At 42.5% G+C, this 24,221-nt stretch overlaps 3 protein-coding genes across 5 annotated transcripts in view; 1 reads left to right on the top strand and 2 right to left on the bottom strand.

The window, feature by feature from the left end:
- Positions 1 to 259: 259 nt before the first annotated feature.
- On the bottom strand, positions 260 to 7,208 carry LOC309352642 (survival of motor neuron protein-like). The gene is made up of 9 exons (XM_081881274.1): positions 7,078 to 7,208; positions 5,924 to 5,995; positions 5,223 to 5,348; positions 4,437 to 4,634; positions 3,302 to 3,439; positions 2,081 to 2,152; positions 1,703 to 1,813; positions 1,254 to 1,315; positions 260 to 836 (listed from the first exon to the last, which is right to left on the bottom strand). The coding sequence occupies exons 1-8, from the start codon at positions 7,180 to 7,182 to the stop codon at positions 1,259 to 1,261; spliced, it is 879 nt and encodes a 292-aa protein (XP_081737400.1). The 5' UTR covers positions 7,183 to 7,208; the 3' UTR covers positions 260 to 836; positions 1,254 to 1,258.
- A 4,049-nt stretch (positions 7,209 to 11,257) lies between these two features.
- Positions 11,258 to 14,856, bottom strand: SERF1B (small EDRK-rich factor 1B). The gene is made up of 3 exons (XM_081880655.1): positions 14,704 to 14,856; positions 12,278 to 12,386; positions 11,258 to 11,823 (listed from the first exon to the last, which is right to left on the bottom strand). The coding sequence occupies exons 1-3, from the start codon at positions 14,708 to 14,710 to the stop codon at positions 11,751 to 11,753; spliced, it is 189 nt and encodes a 62-aa protein (XP_081736781.1). The 5' UTR covers positions 14,711 to 14,856; the 3' UTR covers positions 11,258 to 11,750.
- A 2,974-nt stretch (positions 14,857 to 17,830) lies between these two features.
- The window catches only part of BDP1 (BDP1 general transcription factor IIIB subunit), a 47,482-nt gene continuing 41,091 nt past the window's right edge, over positions 17,831 to 24,221 (top strand). For all 3 annotated transcript variants that reach the window (XM_081880853.1, XM_081880854.1, XM_081880855.1), the window contains exons 1-5: positions 17,831 to 18,220; positions 19,772 to 20,330; positions 22,310 to 22,419; positions 22,884 to 22,943; positions 23,775 to 23,909. In XM_081880853.1, the coding sequence (XP_081736979.1) occupies positions 17,973 to 18,220; positions 19,772 to 20,330; positions 22,310 to 22,419; positions 22,884 to 22,943; positions 23,775 to 23,909 (1,112 nt within the window). In that variant the 5' untranslated portion in view covers positions 17,831 to 17,972. The remainder of the gene's footprint in view (positions 18,221 to 19,771; positions 20,331 to 22,309; positions 22,420 to 22,883; positions 22,944 to 23,774; positions 23,910 to 24,221) is intronic.

Here is a 24,221-nt window from a genome sequence, read left to right on the forward strand (position 1 = left end):
TCTCATGGTATTTTATTTAGCAATACTATTACATTCTGGTTTTGAAATTAGTGCTATGTTTTCCTGCTAACAAAATGTTTTAGATGGGTGTGTGATGAACAACCTGAAGACATCATTGCCTAAAAATTCAAGTTCAGTTTCCTCAGAGATGTAATCTTTATCCACAACAAAATGTAAAAAGATGTTTGGTAACTTACAAATTACTTAGAAGCTTTCTAAATATAAACACCCACCCCCTGACATATTATACAAACACAAGTTGGAAAAAAATAATTTTATTGTTCACTAATACAAACCAGTTGAATGGTGTAACTGATAAGTAATCTCTCTCTCAACTTACCTAGGAATTGTTCTAGTCCTGGGATTTGGACTGCTTTATAATTAACCATGTGACTACACAGTTTCTGTTATCACCACTGCCATCCACAGCTAGAAAGGGACATACATCAGTTTCGGCAAAATATGGTTAGATCCCATAAAACTGACCTCGTTTAAGGTATAAATATGTAGTCAGCTTGGCATCACTGAAGAGTTAGAAATGAAGATATTCTACAAATTGAAAGACTGCTTTACAAATCAAAGCAAGTCCAAATAATCAGATTCACTTGAAGAACAGTTCACTTAGTCCAGAACAGGTACCCGATGATTAACAAGATATGGGCACCTTGCAAAAAAAGCAGGGCTATCCATTCAGAAATCTTGCTAATGATGATGAAAAGATTGCTGGCAGATTCCTCTCCGAGTTATCCAGTCAGTAATCCTGGTAGCATTGAAAGCTTCTTTGCTGACCAATACAGAGTTGGGATGTCCTCCTTCATGGGAATTTTTTTTTAAACCTAGATTTAAAAAGACCATGTGGGATAGTAAATTCATTTTAGAAGAAGTTATGCCAATGCTAAGGTCATGTTCTATCAAAGCTGATCTTTATATCAGAAATAGAGGAAACCTAAAAATCTGATGTTGATAGCCATCCCTCCCTCATACACATGCACTCTTTTACGGAGAATATACTCATACAAGCCACATTCTAGTATTTGACCCCCCCCCTTTTGCAGCAACCCTGGACTCATTTAGCTACAGGAGCCTATTTTCTGTGGGCTCCCAATGAAACACCATAAGGTGTGTTTTCCCCATCTCCCAACAAGCAAAAAAAAAAGTCACCAGCCCAAAACTGACCTTGTGCCTTCAAAATGAAACTAAGTTCAGCTTGCCCTCCACTGCAAGTTAAAGTTAAAACAAAATGCAGTACTTACAACAGCTACTTAGAGTGGGCATGTCTCCCCAAGGCAGCTTCCATGCGGCTCTGCTTTAAACCCTGTGCAATAGAAGAGACAGAATGGGTTGTTACAGAGGACCTGTTCATATTTTCACTCTCTAAATTACTGGGGGTGGAAATCATATGACACTCATAATAGCAGTTCAGTAGGTCTTTGGTTAAGAGAAGGCGTACCAGCTGGCACTTCCTATAATCGGAAGATAATACACAGCAGAATTGTCCCCCGATTAAATGGGTGCAAGTCTGTCAGCCACAGTATTCCATGTCTCTTTAATAAGCTACAGAAATATTTATTTTATGTAATCTGTCAGGTGCTGACCAGCCGCAAATCGAAAGATTAACCTATTTAAGCAGTGTTAGCATCTTAATTGGTGACTTAGGCAAGTTGCTTGCATTTTAGTACAGAAAAAGATGTATGTTTCTTACCAGATAGTAACCAGTGTGATAGCCACTCATATACCAGGCTATTAACATACTTCCCAATGCTTCGTCGTCGTCAGGAGAATCTGGACTGAAAGGTGGTGGAGGTGGTATCAACTAAAAAGATAAATGAAAGACTTCTGAACTGGAATAACTAACTACCTTTTCTTCTCAAGACATTGAACAAGAAACAATTGTTCACTACAAACATTTAGAACAATTCTTAATGCAAATTTAATTAAATTAGGGAAATGATAATTGTAGGGGAACATTCCATTATTTAAATCCCCAGCTCAGGTGGTACCATTCAGCATCTGGGTTATTAACTTTCTCTTTTGTGACAAAAGTATCCCTTTACGGTCACGCATTTTACCCATCACTCACCGGTGGTCCTGATGGAAATGGTGGAGGCCAGCCTGATAAAAAGGGTGGAGGTCCACTGAATTTCATTCCAGTCTACACGAGAGTAATTTAAAATACAATAAAAGGTCTTCATTATACCAATGCTTGCAAAATTAAGCATGCAAGATACAGCAACCCCCAAATCTCACAAAAACATCCATGACTGGAATGGCACCTGTAATTCTGCTTGTAAAGGTAAAGATACTACTCTTCTAAATAGCTGGAACACTACCATATAGTACCGTAATTTTCGCTCTATAACACAGATTTTTTCTCCTAAAAAGTAAGGGGAAATGTCTGTGTGTGTTATTGAGTGAATGTGTGGTCCCTGGAGCTGACTCGCCTGAGCGCAGAGGCAAAAATCAGGCAAAAATAAGATCGGGCGGGCGGAGGGAAGGCGGAAGCTGCTGCTTTCCTGCATTCTGCCTCAGGGTCTTACTGCCCACCTGCTTCTGTTTCTGTTGCTGCGTTTGCTCAAACTCAACAAAGAGCAGGGAATCCCCTGCCCTCCTCGCAAGCAGAGGGGAAAGGAAAGGATCGAGTCCTTCCTTCTAATTCTTTCCTAGTCACACTGCGCGCAGGCTCCAGCCCACCACCTCCTCCTCTCCGTGCTCTAGGGACTCGCAGGCAGCCGAAAAACATGCAGGTGGGAGTGGGGGGCTGGCTTGGGGGGGGGACTTTTGCCTTCCTTTCCTCCCTCCCGTTAAACCCCTCCCCTGCATTCTTAGCCAGCTGCTTTTCCGCACACCCCTCTCATGCTCTTTGTCCCTTCTGTATTTTTCCTTCCCTCCCCATTTAAAATGTGGTGACAAAGCACGGATCCACATGGATCCTCAGGATTTTTGCATTGGGTCACCCCAAATTCACCATCAGATAACATAGCATGTCCATGGCTACAGCCTGCACCCAAAAAATCACACACCCACTGTTGCCTGGGGCCACAATGGTGCAAAAACGTGGTTACAAACCAGAGATCCACATGGATTCTCAGGATTTTTGCATTGGGCTACCCCAAACTCACCGTCAAATCACATGTCTGTGGCCACAGCATGAAGCACAAAAATGATACATCCACCGTTTCATTCAGAATTTCCCCCCCTTGTTTTCCTCCTCTAAAAACTATGTGCATGTTATGGTCAGATGCGTGTTATGGAGCAAAAAATATGGTAATTGGGTGTCTTTCAGATTTGCTTCTATGCTTACCCTTCCAAGGCCCGGTACTGGTGGTGGTGGAGGAAAGTGAGAATTCCACTGTGCTGATTTGGTACGATTGTATTTGTTTCCAGGTGACCGGAATGAGATGTCACTTTCATCTGTTGAATACTGAGTCTCGTTTTCATTCTAAAAAAATAATAGGAATTACGAATTTGCAACCAGTATTTGCAAGCCATACGTAGCTATAACTAATGAAACTCAAAAAAAGCAACATTATTTTCTTCTGTTCTGAATTTGTGACCTTCCAAAAGACACCCTCTTAAATGCAAACTGTTAAAAGGTTTTATGAACCTGTCCTTCTGGAACTCTACTTTCATCCTTCCCCTATTTCTACTTAAGTTTTGACATATTCTCATCCATGCCTGCCCTTTTAACTATTATTGCTTATGTCCTACTCCTTTGCCTTGATTTTAAAAAATAAATAAATACTGGGTGTTACTTAGAAGCATTTTAACATGCTTCAAATATGCACAATCACATCCCCTCCCTGGTTGCAACAGAAGTAGCCTGCCACAAGCAGCACAAAAAGGTGAAAACACAGCAAAATGCTTTCGATCTTTTGCAAAGGGAGCCAGTAGAATTTTTGTATTACCTCACAATTTGAGCTGCTTGCCATGTGGTCTTACAGATATACAGCAGTTGCTTGAGTAAATGGGATCAAAGCTACTACTAGATCAATATACAACTGGGCTCAACAACTATGGAGATATCACCGGAATGTGTGTGGGTGGAAATGCTGCCTTTTATTCTGAAATTGCAGGCATGTTTCATCTCCAACCTTTGTGTTGTGTGTTTACTACAAACTGTTTTCTGTGTGCTCTTTAGAGAAGCTCTGTAAAAAGCAGGCAGTAGAATTTTAATCTCCCAATCAGAAATTGCTATGCAAACCGGCAGAAAGACTTGCTGTGAGGGTTTCATGTGCCTTGGCTGTCCCCCCCTGAAATAAATCATGTGCAGGAGGCCCAGGACTAAATTCAGCTCCCACAGAAAAAGGTAAAATCCTATATTTCATGTGCTTTAGCTTTAATCCTCACACACTGAACTTCCCTGAGCTGTGAAAGAAGTGTAGCAATGACAAATTGTTCCCATTTCAGTCAAGTGTAAATTTTCTACTTGGCCTCACCTCAGCAGCACTTTTCTCATTTGTTCCCTCAGCATCCGTTGGTGGTAGCAGATCTGACAGATTTTGCTCTTCCTTATTTCCGTATCCAGTATAGACAACTACACAAGTCCCTTTCTTCCAGTTAATTGAGGTAATAGTTGCTTGGTACACGTTGCCATCTTCAGACCAAACTGCACTGCACGCATCATTAACTCTCCACTGCATTGAAAGGAAAAAAGTTAAGTTGGTGGTGTTATGAATTTATTCCTCACTCTACTATACAAGTATGATTTCCCTCCTGCATACATGTATGTCATATCTGTGACATACCTGTTCAACACACCTATGTAAAAATTAACATTGTAGACTGCATTCTCCTTCAATATTTGTTAGCCACATTAGCTTTAAAAACTCAACTTTGGGTATCATGCTACGTTTTACTTTGTATTAATCTGTTTTAAAACTTCATCCTTTATCACCTCTGTTTGAAATAGTTCTGTAGATGCACTACCTAAAAATACTTTCCAGCAGCATAATACATTATTATTGCATATATAAAAAGTATTTCCCCATTTTAGGGACTGGAATACCCGAACTGAACCAAAGGCACAATACAGGCCATTGCAAAAACCAGGTTATTTCCCTGTAAAAATTCAAGTGCAACAAGAAAAAGGTGGCTAAAGCTTTAGGTTTTGTATATGGGAGCATATATTTATGTTTGAAGAAACAGGATCTTAATTCCATGATTTTAAAAACAACATTCTTAGTACTATGTCCTGTCACGGTTCCCTTCCCCCCAAAAATCACCTGTTTCTGTGGTCCAGCATTACTTTTCTTCCTACTCTTGTTCTTTTTATTATTTTTTCTTTTCGTCCCAGCGTTTTGTTCTGTTTTATCCAAAGGCTCTGAACAGTCACCATTCTTCAAAGCATTCTGATGGAAAGAAGATACAAAATAATTATTTTGCAGGTTTCCAATTCACCCCTTAAACTATGTTACAGCTATTGGTATTTAATTTTTTTTACTAGTATTAATACAATAATTATTACTTCAAATATTCATATATTTCATCTAGATCATTTGATATAATGATGCACTGCACCAAATTTGATTAATCAAAACATATCAAGCATAAAAACTTAACTTCTAAGTCAATGTTAAAAATATAAAATAGTACATATACAGAATGTCCTTCTTAGAGCAGCCAGCTTTTTCCTGGCAGGCTCCTTTAGCTTTAAAAATATATGTGACAAACTGAACAGGTGAAGTTTTCCCTGTCACTGCATTTCTGCACTAAGAACTGTTCCATGGACTATCTGCTTTCAGCTCAGTTGTTAAAAACCACAAGGATATTGAGAGAAGAAAAATGCAACAATCTTCTTCTGTCCCTTTCTTCCAATCCACCTATCTTTGAGGTGACAGTGAAGGATGGGTGGCCACCATACAAGCTTGAATCTTTGCAGTTCATATATTGCATAGCAGGTGGGTCATGCTAGAGTATGTTTTACCTTGAAGGACGCAACGGCTTTATCATATGCTTTTATGAGCGCTGTATCATCCCATATATCAGAATCATCACTCTGTAGAGACAAAACAGAATTGTAGGTTTCCTTTTTATTTTAAACTTTTTTTAAAAGAAACCTAAAAGATACTTTGAGAGTTACAGCCAAATCTAAAGGTGCGGCTTCTTCAATATATCAAGATTATCTCATGCTATATACTATATTACTGCTGGCATCTAGAAAGTTACGTAGTTCAGGCATGGGCAGCTGCCACATGGTTCTTTTCCTTTCCTTAAACCATCTTTGAATGACCGATTGCCATGCCACATCATAAGAGGCTTTCCCCTGGTTACAATAACTGGTTGCCATGTGCAAATGCAAGCATCCCCTTGTGCACGTAGAACTTAGTTGTGAAACTAGTTGCATTCTGGGACAGCTTCCCAGTACTTTGTGCATAGCTCATGCTTTTGTTGAAGTTGCTAGGGCAAGCCTTTGGAGCAGAAATTCAAGGCCCCGCTCAGCAGAATGAACAGGAGCCCCCCACCCCCCAATGCAACAGGGCTGGTATGCAGCATTTGCAGTTGGTGTACACGTCTAACTCAGAAGTAACCCAACAGGACCAGGTAAGTGGACTGAAGCCTAGTCCACAGTGCCATCTAAAGAAGATATCCCCAGTGAGTCCACTAAATCCACTCACCTTACTATACCACTGCTTGCTTCCGTTTTGGAAGCGAGTCGACCTTCTTGCCCACCCCACTTAAGCAGTTACTTTCTAACGTGACATTAAGACGGGGAACATGCAGGAGAAATGATTTTGAGGAGATATGGAAGGTGTTTGTAGAATTTATACTGGTAAAACGGAAAGGGGTCAAACCATCGCAAGAGGTTTGGGGAGGTTACAATGGAATGGTCTCGGTGGTGGGGTGTACAATTTTATTCATATTTATTTATCATTATTCCTTCGTCAAAGTAAAAAATAAAAAAGCAGCTCCTTTCCCCTCAGAATCCGCTCCGCTGAACTGCGAAGCTCAGAGTCCCTCCTGAGCAGCGCCCCACGCGGGAGGAGCGGCCTCGCCTCGCCCGCTCAGCCGACAGCGGCCCCCACGGAGGGAAAGCGGAACCCTATGAAGGGCCGCGGAAAGCCCGGCCTACCCCAGTACCTGCCCGGCCCCGCGTCTGAACAGCACCGCCTCGTCGCCGCCGCAAGAAGCCATGAGGGCGCCGGGATGAAGGCTCTTCCACAGGGCCTCCGGCTTATACGTCATCAGTCAGCGATCGGAGGGGAGGCGCTCCACCGACAGAGGCCTCTTGAGAGCGCCGCCACCTCCGGGGAGATTGCCTTACTGCCCCCTGCAGGCCAGGAAGCCTCAAGCAAGCTCTTCCCGGCGGCCGCCGCCTCCTCCTCCTTCCTGCGACAAAAGCGAGGCGGGGAAAGGGGAATTCCACAGGTAGCAGGCGCGCTTTTGCTGCGCGCAACGAGGGTCTGGCGCAGGATTCCGTTTCCAACGCTGGGCAGAGAGACCGAGAGATTAAAAAGCAACCCTCGCATCCCAGCTACCCAGCCCTTATTTCGATCCACGTATATGGGGAAGGTGTGGGAGACCAAACCCTACCCAGGCTTGTTAGTGGTTGACTTCGCCAGGGTTACGACTTGTCTACTTGTTAGGGCTTGAGGTATTGTTCCAAAGGTATTTTTGTTGTTGTTTTTGTGTGTGTTTTCAATTCGTTCATACGTAAATCACCTTGAGATGGTTCGATCAGTGTTGATGAGACTGTAGCCTAGCAACATCCGGAGAGGAAAAGTTCCCCTATATCTGCTTCATAGCAAAGCCCGCATTTATATGGGATAATACACACAACAGCCCGCATATATATGGGGCACTTGATATTCCGATGTTTATTGCCTCAGTCTGAACATTTAGCCATCAAAGTCAACCGCTGCTGATAAACCACATCTCCATTGATTTGTATAATGCCTTTTAAATACGATTTATAGTAGTGGCCGTTTCCCATAAGGTCATGAAACAAATCTGTACCAGAAATCATCCATAGACTTGTGTGATCACGAAATCGGAGACAGCCACTTACAGTTGCTATCAAGCTATAGGAGTTACAAGGCTTACCCCAATTGTGCACTCAGAGGGAATGACCCATTCTTGTGTGGTAAATGATTTCCTTTATATTAGTTGGGGGGGGGGCACCTGTGTCCCTCCAGGTGTTGGAGAGCCAGATTCCTCAGTCTTGGGATAAGATATGGTCAGGGATGAACAGAACTGGGTGGCCACAAGTTCCCCATCCTTCCTCTTTTCTAATTGGTGTACCATTTGTATTATTGTGGTCTATTCTCAGTTTCTTCACAAATGCCTGCTTCTGTACATAGCCCTTTCCCAGTAAAGTGTTTAAAATCCGTCCCTGCTAGATGTAACCTATAGAGGTACAAACCAAGTCTCCTTAAAGACCTTTCAGAAATTCTTAATTGAAGATAACCTAGTGCAAACCAGCATTTCTATGGATTTATAGCAATGTTTCATTGCACTGAGGGAGAGAACGGATACAAAGCTATTCCATTAACTCAACTTCCTTTGTCTATTCCTCAGTACTTAGTAACAGTCATTCTACCAAACATGTCCCACATTTGGTTGATTGTAATCCCTATAAGAAATTGCTTTTAAGAACTGGTGTCCTCCTTGCTCCTGAACTTATTTGTAGAACTTGTTTTCCACTTTATAGTCCCAGGAAGCTCTCAAAAGTAGCTTACAACAGGTTCTCAAATACTGGAACAGAAATTACATGCTTCCCACATGGAACCAGAAATATTTAAGCAGTTTGTTGTCCCTTTCCCCAAGGGAATGCAACTGAGCAGATGGATCTCATTCAGTCCATAGGAACCAAGTTTTCTCTTCCTTGCAGTTTATTTTGTGATAAAGTATGTCTTTTGAATTGTTAAACTGGGGCCAAAGAGTGACTTTTTATTGATCTAGGAATCTATTTAGGGTAAAAATGCTTTAATAAATTTATTAACACATTTATTAAAGCAAAGTGGGCAGAATAAAAAATGTAGTTGACCTGAGCAAGTCTCATGAAATTTACCTATCAATTTGTATGTGTATATGGGAAACAGTAGCCTATTATTTCCTTCAAAAATACTGTACACTGCCCTGAAATCCTACAAAGTTTTTTTAAAAAATGTATAATTGCAACAGCAGCATTCTGCAAACCTGTGCACAGCCTCTAGCTAAGTGTAAAAGCAGACACCACATGGGTAGGATTAAGACTGCCATCATTATACAGCTCCAGAGTTTATCTCTGTATAGAAACAGACATGAAACCAGTAAGGGAATGATTACTTTAGGAGGGAATACTGGTGTTTTAGCTATCACAGTTGACAGCTATGACTACAGCCAATGCATCACAAACAGAAGTTGAACCTTCTATTGATGCAAGCATGGCTTGTATAAAGCACTTGTACAATACATGGTGCATACACAGCTACTTGCCCAGCTCAATTTCTTAAAGCTCAGCTTTGCATATTCCAATAGAGAGGTGTATGGGAAATGCATCTGCAAGGAGAAAAATGTATCGAGGAATTAATGGTCTGACACAGAGCCCTGCCAGCTTGTCCCTTCCCCCTCCCTCACTCTTGTTAAGTTTTTTGATGGTGTGAGAACATTAATGTCCTGAGAACTTGGGAGGTGGTGAAGCACCACACAAAGCTGCCTTAATCAGTTGTGAAGGATAATGCTGGGTACCTTCTTTGATGTTGGACATTGTTTTGAGAAAGTGAAGCCTTGGGAGGGGGTGGCTAATGGATGCACATAGCCTGAGTGGCTTCCAAGACTGGCTATCTATAAAATTGGACGGTTTTGGGCAGTTTCTTTGATGCCCGTGTGCTGACTGATTGGCCACAAAGCCATGCAAACTGAGGCTACCTGGGGGAGTCACTTCACCGCTTCTTGAGGGCTTCCAAGTGGCAGACTGAAGTGCTTGCTTGGTACGTATACATTGCCTGCTGTTTTAGAATAAAATATTTAATCTTCTCACTCACTTGTGTATTTTGTATTGCTTCTGAATCTCATTTTAGAAGAACCACCTTGCCTAGGGCAAGACAAGAGGGCAGTTCACAGGTAACTCTAGCCATGGGCTTACTGCAAATGAGCAAACATGTAGTTTTCCCAGAGAGAAAGTAGTTGTTGCCTTGCTCCTCCAGTTCCGCAGTTGCCATTGAAGCCATGACTTGTCTGATCAAAGCATGGGTCTGGGTTCGGGTATATTTCTTCAAGACAAGCCACAAGTGGTAAGCTATAGAACACACCTTAGCTATATGTTACGGTTTGTTTGATGATAAAATCATGAGCTTAGGTTTGGATGCAACACCAAGCCAAACCATAGCTTATAGCAGCACAGCACCAGGAAAGGCTGGAGAAGTAGGGTGGGCTGCTAGCTTTACCTTTTTAAAAAGCTGGACATTTTTAATTTACACACACAAAGTGGGTACGGCTAATCCATCTTCCCTTGGGATAGCAGTATCAGAGAACCATCTATCACTTAGTTACTTGCGACCACTAATATGTCTTACAAGCCAACTTCTTCTCCCCTCCCAAACTTTTACCAAACTAGTAGTGCACCTTGTTTAACACACTGCTATACTACTGCTCCAAGACACTGAATGTTGGGTAAAATTCCAAAGGGGTCAGTTGCCTAGTCTGTTACAGAAAAGTCAAAGTATTAGAGCTGAGTGTTTGTTGTACTAGAACAACTTATCTAGTATGCTAGATTTCAGTGTCTTTGAACTTCTGAAACCTGAGTTAGGGTCACCCTGACTGCCTCCACCCCAATCTGCTAATATGCTACACAGAGCTCTATTGTTTTTAAGAGAAGTAGCAGGGAACAGAAGAATAAATTTGGCTTAATCCCAGGTCAACAGGCTTTTGTTCTTGCTCACTAGCTGAAGTACAACCATGAATGTCAAATACGTAATTCCGCTAGACCTTTAACATCACTATGGAAAACAGTCAGGCCTAAAAAAAAAGCAGTAAAACTAAGCAACTTATTCTTGGCTGCCATTTTTATAATCAACCAAGCTTTAGACAAAAGAGAAGGTTATTTATATTTTAGTTCAGAGTACAGATTTTAAGCTGCAGTTATACATAGTAATATATTTAGAGAACCTTGCTTAGCAGTTGAAGAATTGTATTAAGTATTCAGGCTGCAATTGAAACACAATGGAAAAGTTGTGCTGATGAAAGGACTAAGAACCCTCTGAATTGTGCCAAACATGTCAGAAACAATGGAAAAGCTATTATAACTGTCTGGTGTACCCATTTCCAACTTAGACAGTACTTCATGCAACATTTTATTGTAAAAATAATTTACGGTTAATTTTACAGCTGAGCTTTACAAAGTGGAAAGCAAGAACAGAGACCTGGCTTTTAAAAATGGTATCATTTTTGAATGCTGTTGGGCTGCCAGACAGGATTCTCAGTCTATCTGCATATTTATTAACTGGTACAGTCACACAAGCCATTTACCAAGCCAACACTTAACAATGAAAACTGCAGTCAAGCCACTGCTATCATTACTAGTAGACATGCAAAGGGAACTTTGAATCCAATTTTACTGGAACTATTTCTAGTATTTCAGTTAAAGCCAAGTCAGTTGCAACTGCACTCTACTAATCAGACATTCTAAAATAAATGCATACTGGACAAATGAGCTTGTAGAAGATAAACATTAACCATTTAATGGCTGGCCACTTTTACAAATATGTCTTTTCTTAGGCCCTATTATTCTGAGATGCACTGCAGCATTATTAGGTCCTTCATGCAGCCACAGATTATTTTGTTCCTGTCTGAAGAGTTTTCTTCTCATTAGCTGCTTTCTGCTTTTGCTGCATAATTTCGGAGTCTCTGGAAAAGAAAAGATGAAGAGCGAGTGACGTCCATGTTTAGTGGAAACAATGAATATTTTTCAGGGCAACAAGAGTTTTGGTTTCTCACCTTCCTCAAAAATCCCCCAACCCTCTAGAATGGATTTTGGAGCACACAATGGGGAAGAATAAGAAGTCCTGTTGAACAATGTTGGTTCTCAATGTTTTAAAGTTCGGTGTTCTAGTTCTAAATTCTAAACTACGCCTCCCCCCCCAACTTCAATTATAATAAGACTGTATCCATTCCAAATAGAGAAATGCAAGCTTAAGCACATTAAATTAGCTTCCCAAACATCAAATATAATTTTTTAGTCTAAGACAGGGCCACAGTACAGAAATTGTATTTTATCTTTAAGAATTCTGAGGCAGAATTTTACACTACTTACATATACACCAGGGTATGTGGGTTGTCAGAGATTGCTATGCAAACATACCTCTGTTTCCTTTGAGAAGCCGACAAGGTATCCTCTTTTCTTTTTCCTTTATTCAGTTCTTGGTTTTTCTTCATGTTCTTTTGGCGGGCGAGTTCACGCTGGTTCCCACCTAAAGTTGGAACAGTTTTAAGAGTTAGGCTTTAGGCCAGTTACTAGTACCTACTTTTGACCAACAGAGCCAAAGATTGTCCATCTCTTAGTTGCACAATAGTAAATCCTGCTACCGATAATCCAAATTTTCCCTTTTACACTATGCTAAAAGTACCACACTTTGACTGCTCTTGTAAGCAAACCCTGTTGGATCAGCTGCACTACTGAGTTCTCAACTACGCAGTCCACAGTATAGCCAATATTCCCAACAAATTGTGGCTTTGGTAAGCGCCAGTCACCAAGGAAATACTTAGCTTGCCCAGGTTGTTTGAAATCCAATCAAGTGGGCAAGTATTCAAGCTGGCTTGCAAAGGAATGTGCTTCATACAATAACATAGTGACATCGTAGCCTACAAGCTAATATAACTGATATAACCAAAGTGGGCTACTGTTGAACTTGAGAAGCACTGGTACCAATGCCCTTTAGGTATGCATGCACAAATATTTTATGCTAGTCTTTTGATGCCATGGATCCCCAATATGAAATATTATATGTGTGTGGGTGCATATAATTTTGCTGCAAGTTGCTTGGAGACCTTTGGGTGACAAGCACCTAATAAGTTGAACAAATAAATAAAAAACAACATCTATGCTACAACCACCAACTAATTCTGTAGTAGAAAAAGTTTGAGTACTGCAGTACAGTTTACATACGCTTCAGCAATATTTCACACCAAATCATTACTTTTTATTATACCTCACATCTTATCAAAATGAAATCTTCGATAGTTCTCAAAACTTGATACCATTAATGGGCTGCTACTCACATTTATTGTAAAATTCAAAATCTATTTTCTGTATGCTCCGCCATGTGAAGCACAATAAGTTTGACAACTATGCTTGCTAGTTGCCCAGGAGACTGGCTGTGGCTCTCTGTCAAGTGTGCACCAAGTGGCAAGCTCAATAGGCTTCTTATGCCCATTAATACTCAATTTTGTTGAATTCCATCCACATATTTCCTTGATGCAGAGAATCATGCAAGCTCTGAAACTAAAACAATTCAGCAAACAATTGCACAGGCACAACCAGCCTCATAACTGCCCTTATTTGACGCAAGGGTGTAGATTGGACAATAACTGTGTATGCTGTCCTGAGCTCTTTGAAAGTAATGCAATCATATGATAAACATCAAGAACAGTCGTTTCATTCAGCAAAGTTTATGCACACTATTCTAAAGGCAAAATAAATACAGAATATCAGTCAAGCGTTTAAGGTTCAACTCCTAGTCAGAAAATATGAAGCTGATAACTCTACAGCTCTGCTGGCATTATATACTGCTTGAATTGTTTCTGGTGTCAGTGAAGCTGTAACCATCCTATTCAGGCAGCTTCTCTCTGTGCTGAATAAGGAACTTAGGAACCACCTTTGGGGAAATGAACTTGAGGGACCTCGTTTCCAAGTAAGTCAGCGTAAAAGTCTAGTTAACATTTCAATGAAGCTCTCAGCAAGGCTTAGTTCCTGCTGAGGGAACAAATCGGAACGCTCCGATATAGAAATAACACACACTGAGCAGCATCTTTTATTTCAGTTTGAAGTCACTGGAAACTGAAGTCGGCGCCGCCGCAGCAGCTGTTGTTTCCAAAAAGTTAACGCTGCAGTTTGAAAATACTGTACAGTACAGCCCGCACAGTGCAAACACTTAACTATTGAGGCATATTTAGCATCCACCCGTGGACACCGAGCGGGAGTCCCCCGCTAGCTCGCTCCCCTCGGGGAAGGCCGTTTGGGGCCCCGGATTCGGTGAAAAGGGCCCTTTCACACGGCTCAGTCCGAATAGGGGAGAGGGCAACGCGAGCGCAGCAGGGACGTATCCTGCTCACAAAGAGCATGTTGTTTCCCCGGTCGAGGAAGGAAAAGAGAGCTGTGCTTTCTCAGGCCGGCCCTGCCCATCGCTTCCTCTTAAAAGAGAACCGCTTCCCTCCAGCCAGAGTCCCTGTTCACCCCAACAGACACACACACAGGGGCGGCCTCTCCAGCAGCCCTCGCCGGGTCTACTCGGGAGCAAGCCCTACTGAAGTCAACGGGGGTTTCTTCCCCGGACAAAGCGCGGCCAGGGTTGCAAGCGAAGCTACCAACGTCTCTGAGGCGACCTTACAGTAGCCGCCCGCCGGGGACCACAACACGGGAGCGGCAACCCACGGCGGGCCTACGATCCCCGCAAGGCCCGCTTCGGCCCCAGGCCGCCGCCGCCGCCGCCGCCAATTATACAAGTCCCAACTGGCGAGGGAAGGCCACCAGCAGGGCGGTGGCGGGCGCCGCCCACGCCGCATACTTACGGGCCATGGCAAAACAATAACCCCAGCGGCGACGACCGTTACGCGCACGAACAGCAACAACCCCGCTATCCGCTCCAACTGCCAGAACCTTCTGCGCGCCCCGCCCGCCGTTGTGCTCCTTATGTAAGGGGCCGCCTCTGTGACGTCAGGCCGCACGTCGACGCCTTTCCTGTTCCCAGCCGCGCATCTGGAGCCGGTCCCGCGGTGCCCTTACTGCGCGTGCGCGCAACCCACCGATCGGGCCTCAATGCCTGGTATCAGCTGCACGAGTTGAAGCTGAGACGCTGTGCGCGCGTTCCCCAGGAGAGTGGCTCAGGGGGTTTGCTTCCGACTTAACGCGCGTACGGTTGGGATGTAAATACAGTACTGTACCGCTACTTCCCTGGCACGCGCGGGATATGATTTCTGCACGATCTCCAGGTTTCAAATGGGATGCGAGGATCTTGCCCTAAAAGGCGGGTTGGAAATGAAATGGACGAATATTCCTGTGTTTTCAAAAACCCCACTGAGTTCGATGCATTTACCCGTGATTCATCTGAAATTATGGGGACTTTAAAGAAAACTGGGAGGATAAGGCTGCTTTTTGAATTATAATCGATTTCCAAAACTCTGGGATGTATTTTGAGATATACCATTTGTTCGGTGACTTCCAGTGTTTGAATTCTATAATGTATATTTGCACATTTCTGTTGTATTGATGTAATAGGTCAACAAAAAAGGAAGGAAAGAACAACAACAAATGCATTCCAATGTTATACTTTTATTGGGCCCTTCACATCCAGAACTCATCTGAACAGAACCAACTCCTATGGTTCCTCAAATCAACCAAATTCACAGGTCACACGAATGGATAGAATTGATGCAGTCACAAAGCTTAAGCAGAAACCACATTCTGATACCATTTATTGCCCAGTGTCATTTGTAGGTCAGATCAAAACCGATATGAATGAGCACCAAGCCACAAAACAGTGTGCTAGTTTGGAACCACATTGCTCAATGTGACATGAATTTGACTGGTTTAGCTACTCAGAAGTTGGGTGTTCCTGACTGTTCTTCTGCAATATTGTTTATTGCTTAGAACAGGAATGAGGGTGTGGTTTCAGTGGACTTTTTGTGGCTTACCTCATCATTCCCACCTGTTCCAATGTGACCTGTGGATTTGATTGGTTTGGTTTGTTTGGAAGGTGGCGTTCTGAGCCATTTGTCTGAAATACTATTTTTGCCAGTAAGTGATATAAGGATATGGTCTCTCTGGATGTTTTTTGGCATACGGTATAAATCCAATCATGGTTTGGTTAGCTTGAATTGAAAAAGTATAGGTTGAACTCATTAGGACACCATCATAAAAATGGGTCACGTCTTTTTGGAACCAACAGTATAATAATGGCATGTTCCATAGTTATATAAAGCACTGCACTATTTTTCTGCTGACACATTCCTTTTCATATCTATAGCTCAGTATATTGGTTACTGTATATCACTATCCAAATGTTTAGATCCTTTTATGGATGTGTTATGTTGACCAACTGGATACTTTATGTACCAACCACATCTGCTCACTAGATCCTTGTCCACCATGGGTTATTAAAGCTGCGTGGATTTAGATGACTGAGACGGTGACGGGTGTAGTAAATGTATTTTTGTGTTGGAGTGTTGCCAGCTGCCCTTAAAGAGGCAGTCGTGTGCCTACTTCTTTAAAAGCCTACTCTGGATCCATGAACATAGCCAGGATTTGGGGGGGGGGGCAGAACTGTGCTATCTGTGACATTATTGGTCAGTTAGTTAAGTATTTTTAATTTATTTACTTGATTGGGGAAGGGCAGCTCCCCCCTTGCCCCCCTCTGGCTATGTCCATGTCTGGATCCAGTGGAATATTACAACTATAGAATAGTTGCCAGCACCCCTTTCTTTTAGCAGTGTGGTGTAGTGGTTAAGAGCAGTAGACTCGTAATCTGGTGAACCAGGTTCGCGTCTCCGCTCCTCCACATGCAGCTGCTGGGTGACCATGGGCTAGTCACACTTCTCTGAAGTTTGTCGCGGGGGAGGAAGCAAAAGGAGAATGTTAGCTGCTTTGAGACTCCTTTGGGTAGTGATAAAGCGGGATATCAAATCCAAACTCCTCCTCTTCTTCTTTATGTGCCTGCTGAAAAGTTTTTTATGCCACTAAGCTTATGCAGACAGCTTCTTTCTCTAATAGTTGATGATCTCCAATTTTAAATGTTCACACAGTTTTTATTGCATGTAAATTCTTCTGTAAATCACCCCAATATAATTTTTAATGAAATAGTGGTATACAATTATGGTTTATATATGAAGAGTGCAGAATATAACCCTCTAAAAATAAGGAAAATTGCAAAACTAAAAGAAAGTTCCAGATTCTGTAATAGTAGTAGTAATTTATTATTTATACCCCTCCCATCTGACTGGGTTGCCCCAGCCACGCTGGGCGGCTTCCAGCACATATAAAAACATAATAAAACATTAAACCTTAAAAAGCTTCCCAATACAGGGCTGCCTTCAGGTGTCTCCTCAAATATATATAAATACTATTTCCTTGACATCTGATGGGAGGGCATTCCACAGGGTGGGCGCCACTATTGAGAAGGTCTGCCTAGTTCCCTTCAGCTTCACTTCTTGCAAGTGAAGGAACCGCCAGGAGGCCCTCGGCGTTGGACCTCAGTGTTCAGGCTGAATGATGGGGGTGCAGACGCTCCTTCAGGTATACTGGGCCGAGGCCGTTTAGGGCTTTAACGGTCAGCACCCGCACTTTTGAATTGTGCTCGGAAATGTACAACGTGGAATTACCTTTTCAAAGAATATTCGCTCTAGGAAAACACTAACATTTATAAAATCCAACTGAGGTCAACCAAACACCGGTCTCCGGGTGCCTTCCTCGGGATGCGGGCTTCACGAGGCAAGAGCCGCCAAGCCGGGAATCGCTACGAATGCACTGGGCTAATAAACTAGCCGCCTTCCCTCTCCTCGTGCAGGTCAAGTTCGACATGAACGCGCGACGCTCCCCTGCGTTTCAGGCGGGTGTCCTCGCCGCCCAGGTGATGTTCCTGTTTTGTCGCAGAGTGATGACGCCGCGCCGCGCGCCGTCCCCGGAGCAGCTGACAGGCCCCCCTCCCTCCGCGAGAGTGGGAGAGGAAGGGCGGGGAGCTGGGCTTGGGCCGAGCGAGGCCGGTGACATGAGGCGGCCTCGGCGGCCGGAGGAAAAAGGGGACGGTGGGCTTTAGCGAGAGTCGGCGGTTCCCCTTCGCGGCGCCATGTTCCGCCGCGCCAGGTTTAATGTGAAGCCCAACGTGAGACCGGGGGCGGCGGCGGCGGCGGCGAGGGGCAGCAACCCCAGGGGCATCCCCAGCCCCTCAGGCGTCACCGCGGCCGCGGACCCCGGTCTCCAGCCCGGCTCGGCATCCGCCCCCTGCTCTTCGGAGGATGCGGCTGCTTCGGCTCTCCCGTCGGGCGCTGCCGGAAGCCTGCAGCAGGACGACGGGAGCAGCCCCAGCCCCGAGGGGTAAGCTTCGCCTTTGGCTGTAGGCTGCGCGCTTCCTTTCTCCACAAAATAAAAGGAGCCCGTTTCAGGAGATGACCTGGAGCGCAAAAAGCTCTTTTTTTGAGAGACGCGTTGAAAATCGCGGGAACTGGTTCTCACGTGCACCTCCGACACCTGATGGCCTGCGCCTGTGAAGGAACCCCTCGCAAAGGCCGGTGCTTCATGTCGCCTGGGACACAGTGCGGCGCTTTTATCCGGAGTCACTACGCACGTGTAGTTGGGGTGAATGGTGAACCAGCTCGGCGTCTCTTTGTTTTTATTTCAGAAGATTTATATACCTCTTTGACTGTCGTAAACCCTCAAAGCAGACAAGTGCACAATCGTCTATTATTTCCTCCCCCCTTTAACCAGCATGACTTTGAATCTTATTTAGAGTGGTGTGTGTTTCTGTGATTCTAGGGTTTAAGGGAGTAGTCGAAATTATAGCTGACATTAGACAGTGACTGTGGTGCTACCAAGTTTATGTATTGCAGGTGTGGGGAGAATTCTCAATATACATTCTTTGGTTGGCTGTGATGAAGAGGGATAACTCTAGATTTGAAACAAAATAAAAAAATTCCTTCCAGTAGCACCTTAAAGACCAACTAAGTTAGTTCTAGGTATGAGCTTTCGTGTGCATGCACACTTGCACACGAAAGCTCATACCTAGAACTAACTTAGTTGGTCTTTAAGGTGCTACTGGAAGGAATTTTTTTATTTTGTTTTGACTATGGCAGACCAACACGGCTACCCATCTGTATCTAGATTTGAATTAGCTGCTGTCTCCTTCCAGAAACAAGGGTAGCTAAGTCATGATCTTCAAGTTGTTGCTGAATGGCCCCATCATCTCTCATTTTTTGCCATAGTGGCTGGGCTGATGAGACTTGTAGTTTAATAGCATCTACAGGACCACAAGTTTAGCTGCATCTTCCCTAATAATAATATGCAATGTATATTATACCACATTACAATGGTAATATATAAATATATTAATTATATATGCGGCCATCATTCCCAGCTTTTAGCTGTTAAGACTTTTGGTCATTAATTTGGATTGTTCTGTGCTATGATCTCCAGCCTATTTTATGGTGTTTACCTTTTAGTGATATGGGGTAAGAGTAATTTTTTATAGTTATTGTAGGATGAGCACCCTTAGAAATTTTGTTCTGTTGCATTTTTTCTATGTATTCGGTTTTTAAATTATTGTTAACCTTTTTGTATTATTATGTATTAGTAAGTCAGAAATGTCTTCTTGTAGAAAGTGATGAGTGAACGTATCAAATAATATAAATACTAGATTGCTAACAGTGAGCTGTATGTGGGACTCTAGCCATCTATATTCTAAGTAGATATAAAGTTGTAATATATTTTTTGCTTTAATTTTTTATGTCTAATCAGAATAAGCATTTTCAAAAATAAACTCGTAATATGATGTGATTGGCTTTGTGGGAATACAGTGCATTTATTTATTTTTAAAACAGCCGGATTACAATTTTTAGAAACATGACAGCTTTCTCTCTTTTAATCTTCCAGAAATGAAAAGACCAATGCTAGTGGTGATGGAGATTGTAGTAGACATACAGAGACACTTCTGCAGAGAAGAAAACGAATATCTACAATGCCTAATCTTGCTAAACCACGAGTTGCACCACTATCCACACAACGTGTTGCCACTTCAGCATCAAAATGTTCTCAAAAACAAGTACCCCATTCTCCTGTTATTTGTAACCCTCCACTTCAGAAGGACTTGCCGCCTTCTGAGAAGACCAATGTGGAGAATTCCCCGAAGTCTCCCATACTTCCTGAAAAGAAAACTCCTGTTCCCCAAGTACCACAATTCTCTCCATTCAAAAAGTCTGTAAGCAAAGAGCCGAATGCATGTGTAACAGGTCAAAGAAGCGATGAAGCCCTGCAGAAGAACACATCCTTACCCCTCAAAGAGAGACCAACGCAGGAAAGTCTGATTCAAGAAGAAATACCACACTCAAAATGTATTCCAGGCAAAGAGAAAAGAATATGTTCTGATCGTGAGAAAATAATCAAAGCTCAGAAACTAAGGAAGATGCTCAAGGAAGAGTTGAAGAAAGAGAAGGTATAACAACACTTCGGAGATTTGGTTATGAGGAAGAGGGGAAAATACTGTAATAGAAAGAGCATATAGCCTGTTTTCTGCATAGAAGTCATATCAAATCAAATTTGGCATTTGATTCAGTAGTATTGTCTCTACCCTGATTTTCTAGGATTTTGGAGAGGAGATTTATGTAGTCTTACCTGGAGATTGGGGACGCGGGTAGCACTGTGGTCTAAACCACAGAGCCTAGGGCTTGCCGATCAGAAGGTTGGCAGTTTGAATCCCCGTGATGGGGTGAGCTCCTGTTACTCGGTCCCAGCTCCTGCCCACCTAGCAGTTTGAAAGCACGTCGATGTGTAAGTAAATAAATAGGTACCTCTCCAGCGGGAAGGTAAAGGCGCTTCCGTGCGCTTCTCTGGTTCGCCAGAAGTGGCTTAGTCATGCTGGCCACATGACCCGGAAGATGTGTGCGAACAAATGCCGGCTCCCTCGGCCTATAGAGCGAGATGAGCGCCGCAACCCCAAAGTCATCCGCAACTGGACCTAACGGTCAGAGGTCCTTTACCTTTTTATCTGGAGATTAGCATTCAAAGCATGCACTTTGCCACTTCCACAAGAGATGTGGAAGCTCTTGATGTCATGATATGATGCTTCCCTATAAAAGGTAGTTTGCTAAAGGTTTCCAGTTTTTAAAGGTAAAAGGTGGCGTGACCCTCAGCAACATTGTATGATACATCAATTTATAACAGGGATAAGGAAATTATGGCCCTGCAAATGTTGTAATACTGTATTAACTCCCATCACCCTTGATGCTCGGCCATGCTGAGTGGGGTTGATGGGCGGTATAGTTCAACAACACTTGGAAGGACACTTAGTAGCCTGCCGGATTTTGTAGCTTAATGGCCAGCAGACATTGAGCTTTGCTTGTATCTGTGGGATGTCTTTTTGTAAGATTATCATGGCTGTATAGTATGCTCTGAATGTGAAATGATATAATGGAACTGGTTAGCACCTCTCTTTAGAAGGTGGCATCACATGAAATATGATTTTTAAATCAAGCATGCTACCTTTTAAAATGGAATGTGGGAGGGCCTGTTAGGATGGTCTGGCCTCGGAGTCTCATGGATCCAATCAGTTTCCAGGTGACTTTGGAGGATTTTCTGGCTGATATATCTGGTACTCTTGTCGAAGCCCTAGCTGACCTCAGGAACATCTGAATGGGTTGCCATGATCACTCTTGAGCTCCTCCCCTGCTTTGTGGAGCCTAGGGCAAGGACACAAGCTAGGCAAGATGGCTTCAACACAAGTAGAGGAAAACTCCAGTCAAATGCGGTCAAACACTGGTGAGGGCTCTTCAGCAAGCCTACCTAGTGGCAGGGGGTGGGCGGGGGTGGGGGACTCCCTGGTCCTGAATGGGCACTTTAGGAAATTGCAGGTCAATTCTGTATCCAGGGCAGCTGTCTACCAACTCCATCTGGTATGCAGGCTGAGACCCTACCTGCCCGCGGACTGTCTCGCCAGAGTGGTGCATGCTCCAGTTATGAAGGCAGCCCTGTTTAGGGAAGTTTTTTAATGACTGATGTTTTAATGTATTTTTAATCTATTGAAAGCCGCCCAGAGTGGCTGGGAAAACCCAGTCAGATGGGTGGGGTATAAGTAAACTGCCTTTCTGCATTCAGTGCCTAAGGCAGTTTAGACTATTATAAAAACACATAAAAATAATCATATTAAAAGAAAACAATACATACAATTAAAACAGAGTAGTTGCAATTACTCCAGTAAAAAATAACAATAAAATGAGCAGTCAGTTAAAGTTAATTAAAAGCTCCCACGAGACCACTCAGAAAAAGAGCAACCAAGTTGTCATAGATCTGTCTAAAAAAGAAAAATCTATGCTTATATATTTGTTACGAAATATATGAACTTGATTTTAACGTATAGACTGCTGATTAAGCCTAAAACCCTATCAAACTCATATCAATGATAATTTTTGTGTCTAGCAGCAACAGAAATACAAAAACCCAGTAATTGAAAAAAGCATGCCAGAAGATCGTTCAAAAATGGTTATGAGGGACTTCATATACTATCTGCCTGAAAACAATCCAATGAAGTAAGTACACATTTTATTTTTTATTGTAAATGTAAATTGTTTTTATATATTTGTTATGTCTTCATTTTATCCTTCCTTTAAGATACCTAGGCCGCCTCCTTTTCACTTTTCAGGCTTGCGGAAAATTTGGGATTCCTTGTTAAGTTGCTTTAAATAATATCAGCTTTCTCTGTTGTCCATAGGAAAACATCAGGGCTCATATAAAGGAATTTTAAGTAATTAGATTTCTAAATAATTCATAGTTGTCTTGTTCTGACAACCAATAAATCACATAGATACATTTTCCCCCAATCCCACTGAAGTTTGTGTGAATAAACCTATTAAAAACCTAATATTTCACATTAAAGTGTGCTGAGTAGGATGGTAAATCACACAGGTAAACTGCAGGAGTGTTCACTAGTTGCTGTCTTCAAATTTTATTTTAATAAATGGTTAATGAAAATTGTGCTTTTTATATTTAATAGATCTTCACTGGTGGAAGAAAAGAAATCCGAAAAGCCTTCTACAGTGACTCAAGCAAAAGAGTAATTTCCCCCCCTCTTCTTTCAAATAGAACTAGTGATCTGTATAATAATTTAGCACAGAGGGATTTGTATGAAAACGACTTGTTTGTTTAATGTTATTGAAACTGAATTATTGCTCTAAAGATTGTAATCCCAGAATTTTTTCTTTTACTTGAAGATATACTACTTTGGGCAGTGTATTGCAGTAAATTACCCATATGGTAAAACTCTGCTAGGACCAGTTTAGACATAATCCTAGCTAAGACCAAGTACATGTTGTGTTCTTGGGTACATGGGTTCCCCAAGCCTCTTCCCTCTCACATGGAAACTCACTGTACCTTATCTGCACTGTCTTTAACAGTTGTGGGCAAGAAATTCTCAGCAGAAGTCTTGTGTGCAAGTGGGTTACCAAAATTGGATTCCACCTTTTGCCTGCACTGACATTAACCATGTATAAGTCTTAACCCAGCATTTGATTCTTGATTTGAAATGCTGGCTTAGGAGTCCCCAGGGTTAGTACAGAAATAATACCATGGTTGATGGCAGCAAGGGGAATATTAGTACATCAGAGGAGTGGGTTAAGATTGTGATTTATTTATTTATTACACTTTCTCATCTGCTAGTGGATGCTGGCTCTCAACAGCCTATTTAAAATATATGCCTATTTAAAGTGTATGTGCAAGAACACGTTACAGTCTTCTGAAAAAGGTGTACAGTATAATGACAGTTGTTTCCAGTGCCACGGTTGGAAGTAACTGATAAGTGCTTGGGCCATAGAAAATAATTTTTATTTGAAAAGGAAATATGAAGAAAGTTCCCTGCTACTAAAACTGTTATCTCTTCCCATTTCAGGCCTGAAATCATTCTTGAAAGTGAAAATGAGGAAGATGAGGATGAAGAAGAAGGGGGAGATGATGATGATGGCCCCCTTCTTGTACCTCGGGTAAAGGTTGCGGAAGATGGTTCGATTATTCTCGATGAAGAAAGGTTAGGTTTTGTCAATTTGTATCTGCTTTAGGAAAAAAACAAACATTTGCAGAATTTCTTGGTGTTGGCTCAATATATCTTGCTGCCTGAGGCAAAGCTGAAATAGTACTTCCACCTCGGCTAAGAAAGCTGCTGCACCATTCAGATACCAATTCTTGCCTTAACTCCTTCCTTTTCTAAGTTTGGAGTCTATGAGCTCTTACCTGGGAGTAATACCTATTGAGTTCAGTGGGACTACTTTTGAGTAGACCTGCATTGGACATTGCTGCATTGCCCTTCTGACTGTTTCAGTCTCACATATGCACTTTCTTT

The sequence above is a fragment of the Podarcis erhardii genome, assembly GCF_964252035.2.
Source record: "Podarcis erhardii genome assembly, chromosome: 11".
In the NCBI taxonomy this organism is placed as follows: domain Eukaryota; kingdom Metazoa; phylum Chordata; class Lepidosauria; order Squamata; family Lacertidae; genus Podarcis; species Podarcis erhardii.

What these genes read in the sequence shown, in the direction of transcription:
- LOC309352642 (XM_081881274.1), bottom strand. Translation starts at nt 7,182, where the DNA reads ATGACGTATAAGCCGGAGGCCCTGTGGAAGAGCCTTCATCCCGGCGCC. An exon ending in TCAGACGCGGGGCCGGGCAG is followed by an intron (nt 5,996 to 7,077) that starts GTACTGGGGTAG and finishes TTGTCTCTACAG; the next exon opens with AGTGATGATTCTGATATATG. An exon ending in CAGTACCGGGCCTTGGAAGG is followed by an intron (nt 2,153 to 3,301) that starts GTAAGCATAGAA and finishes ACTCTCGTGTAG; the next exon opens with ACTGGAATGAAATTCAGTGG.
- SERF1B (XM_081880655.1), bottom strand. An exon ending in GCTTCTCAAAGGAAACAGAG is followed by an intron (nt 11,824 to 12,277) that starts GTATGTTTGCAT and finishes TTTCTTTTCCAG; the next exon opens with AGACTCCGAAATTATGCAGC.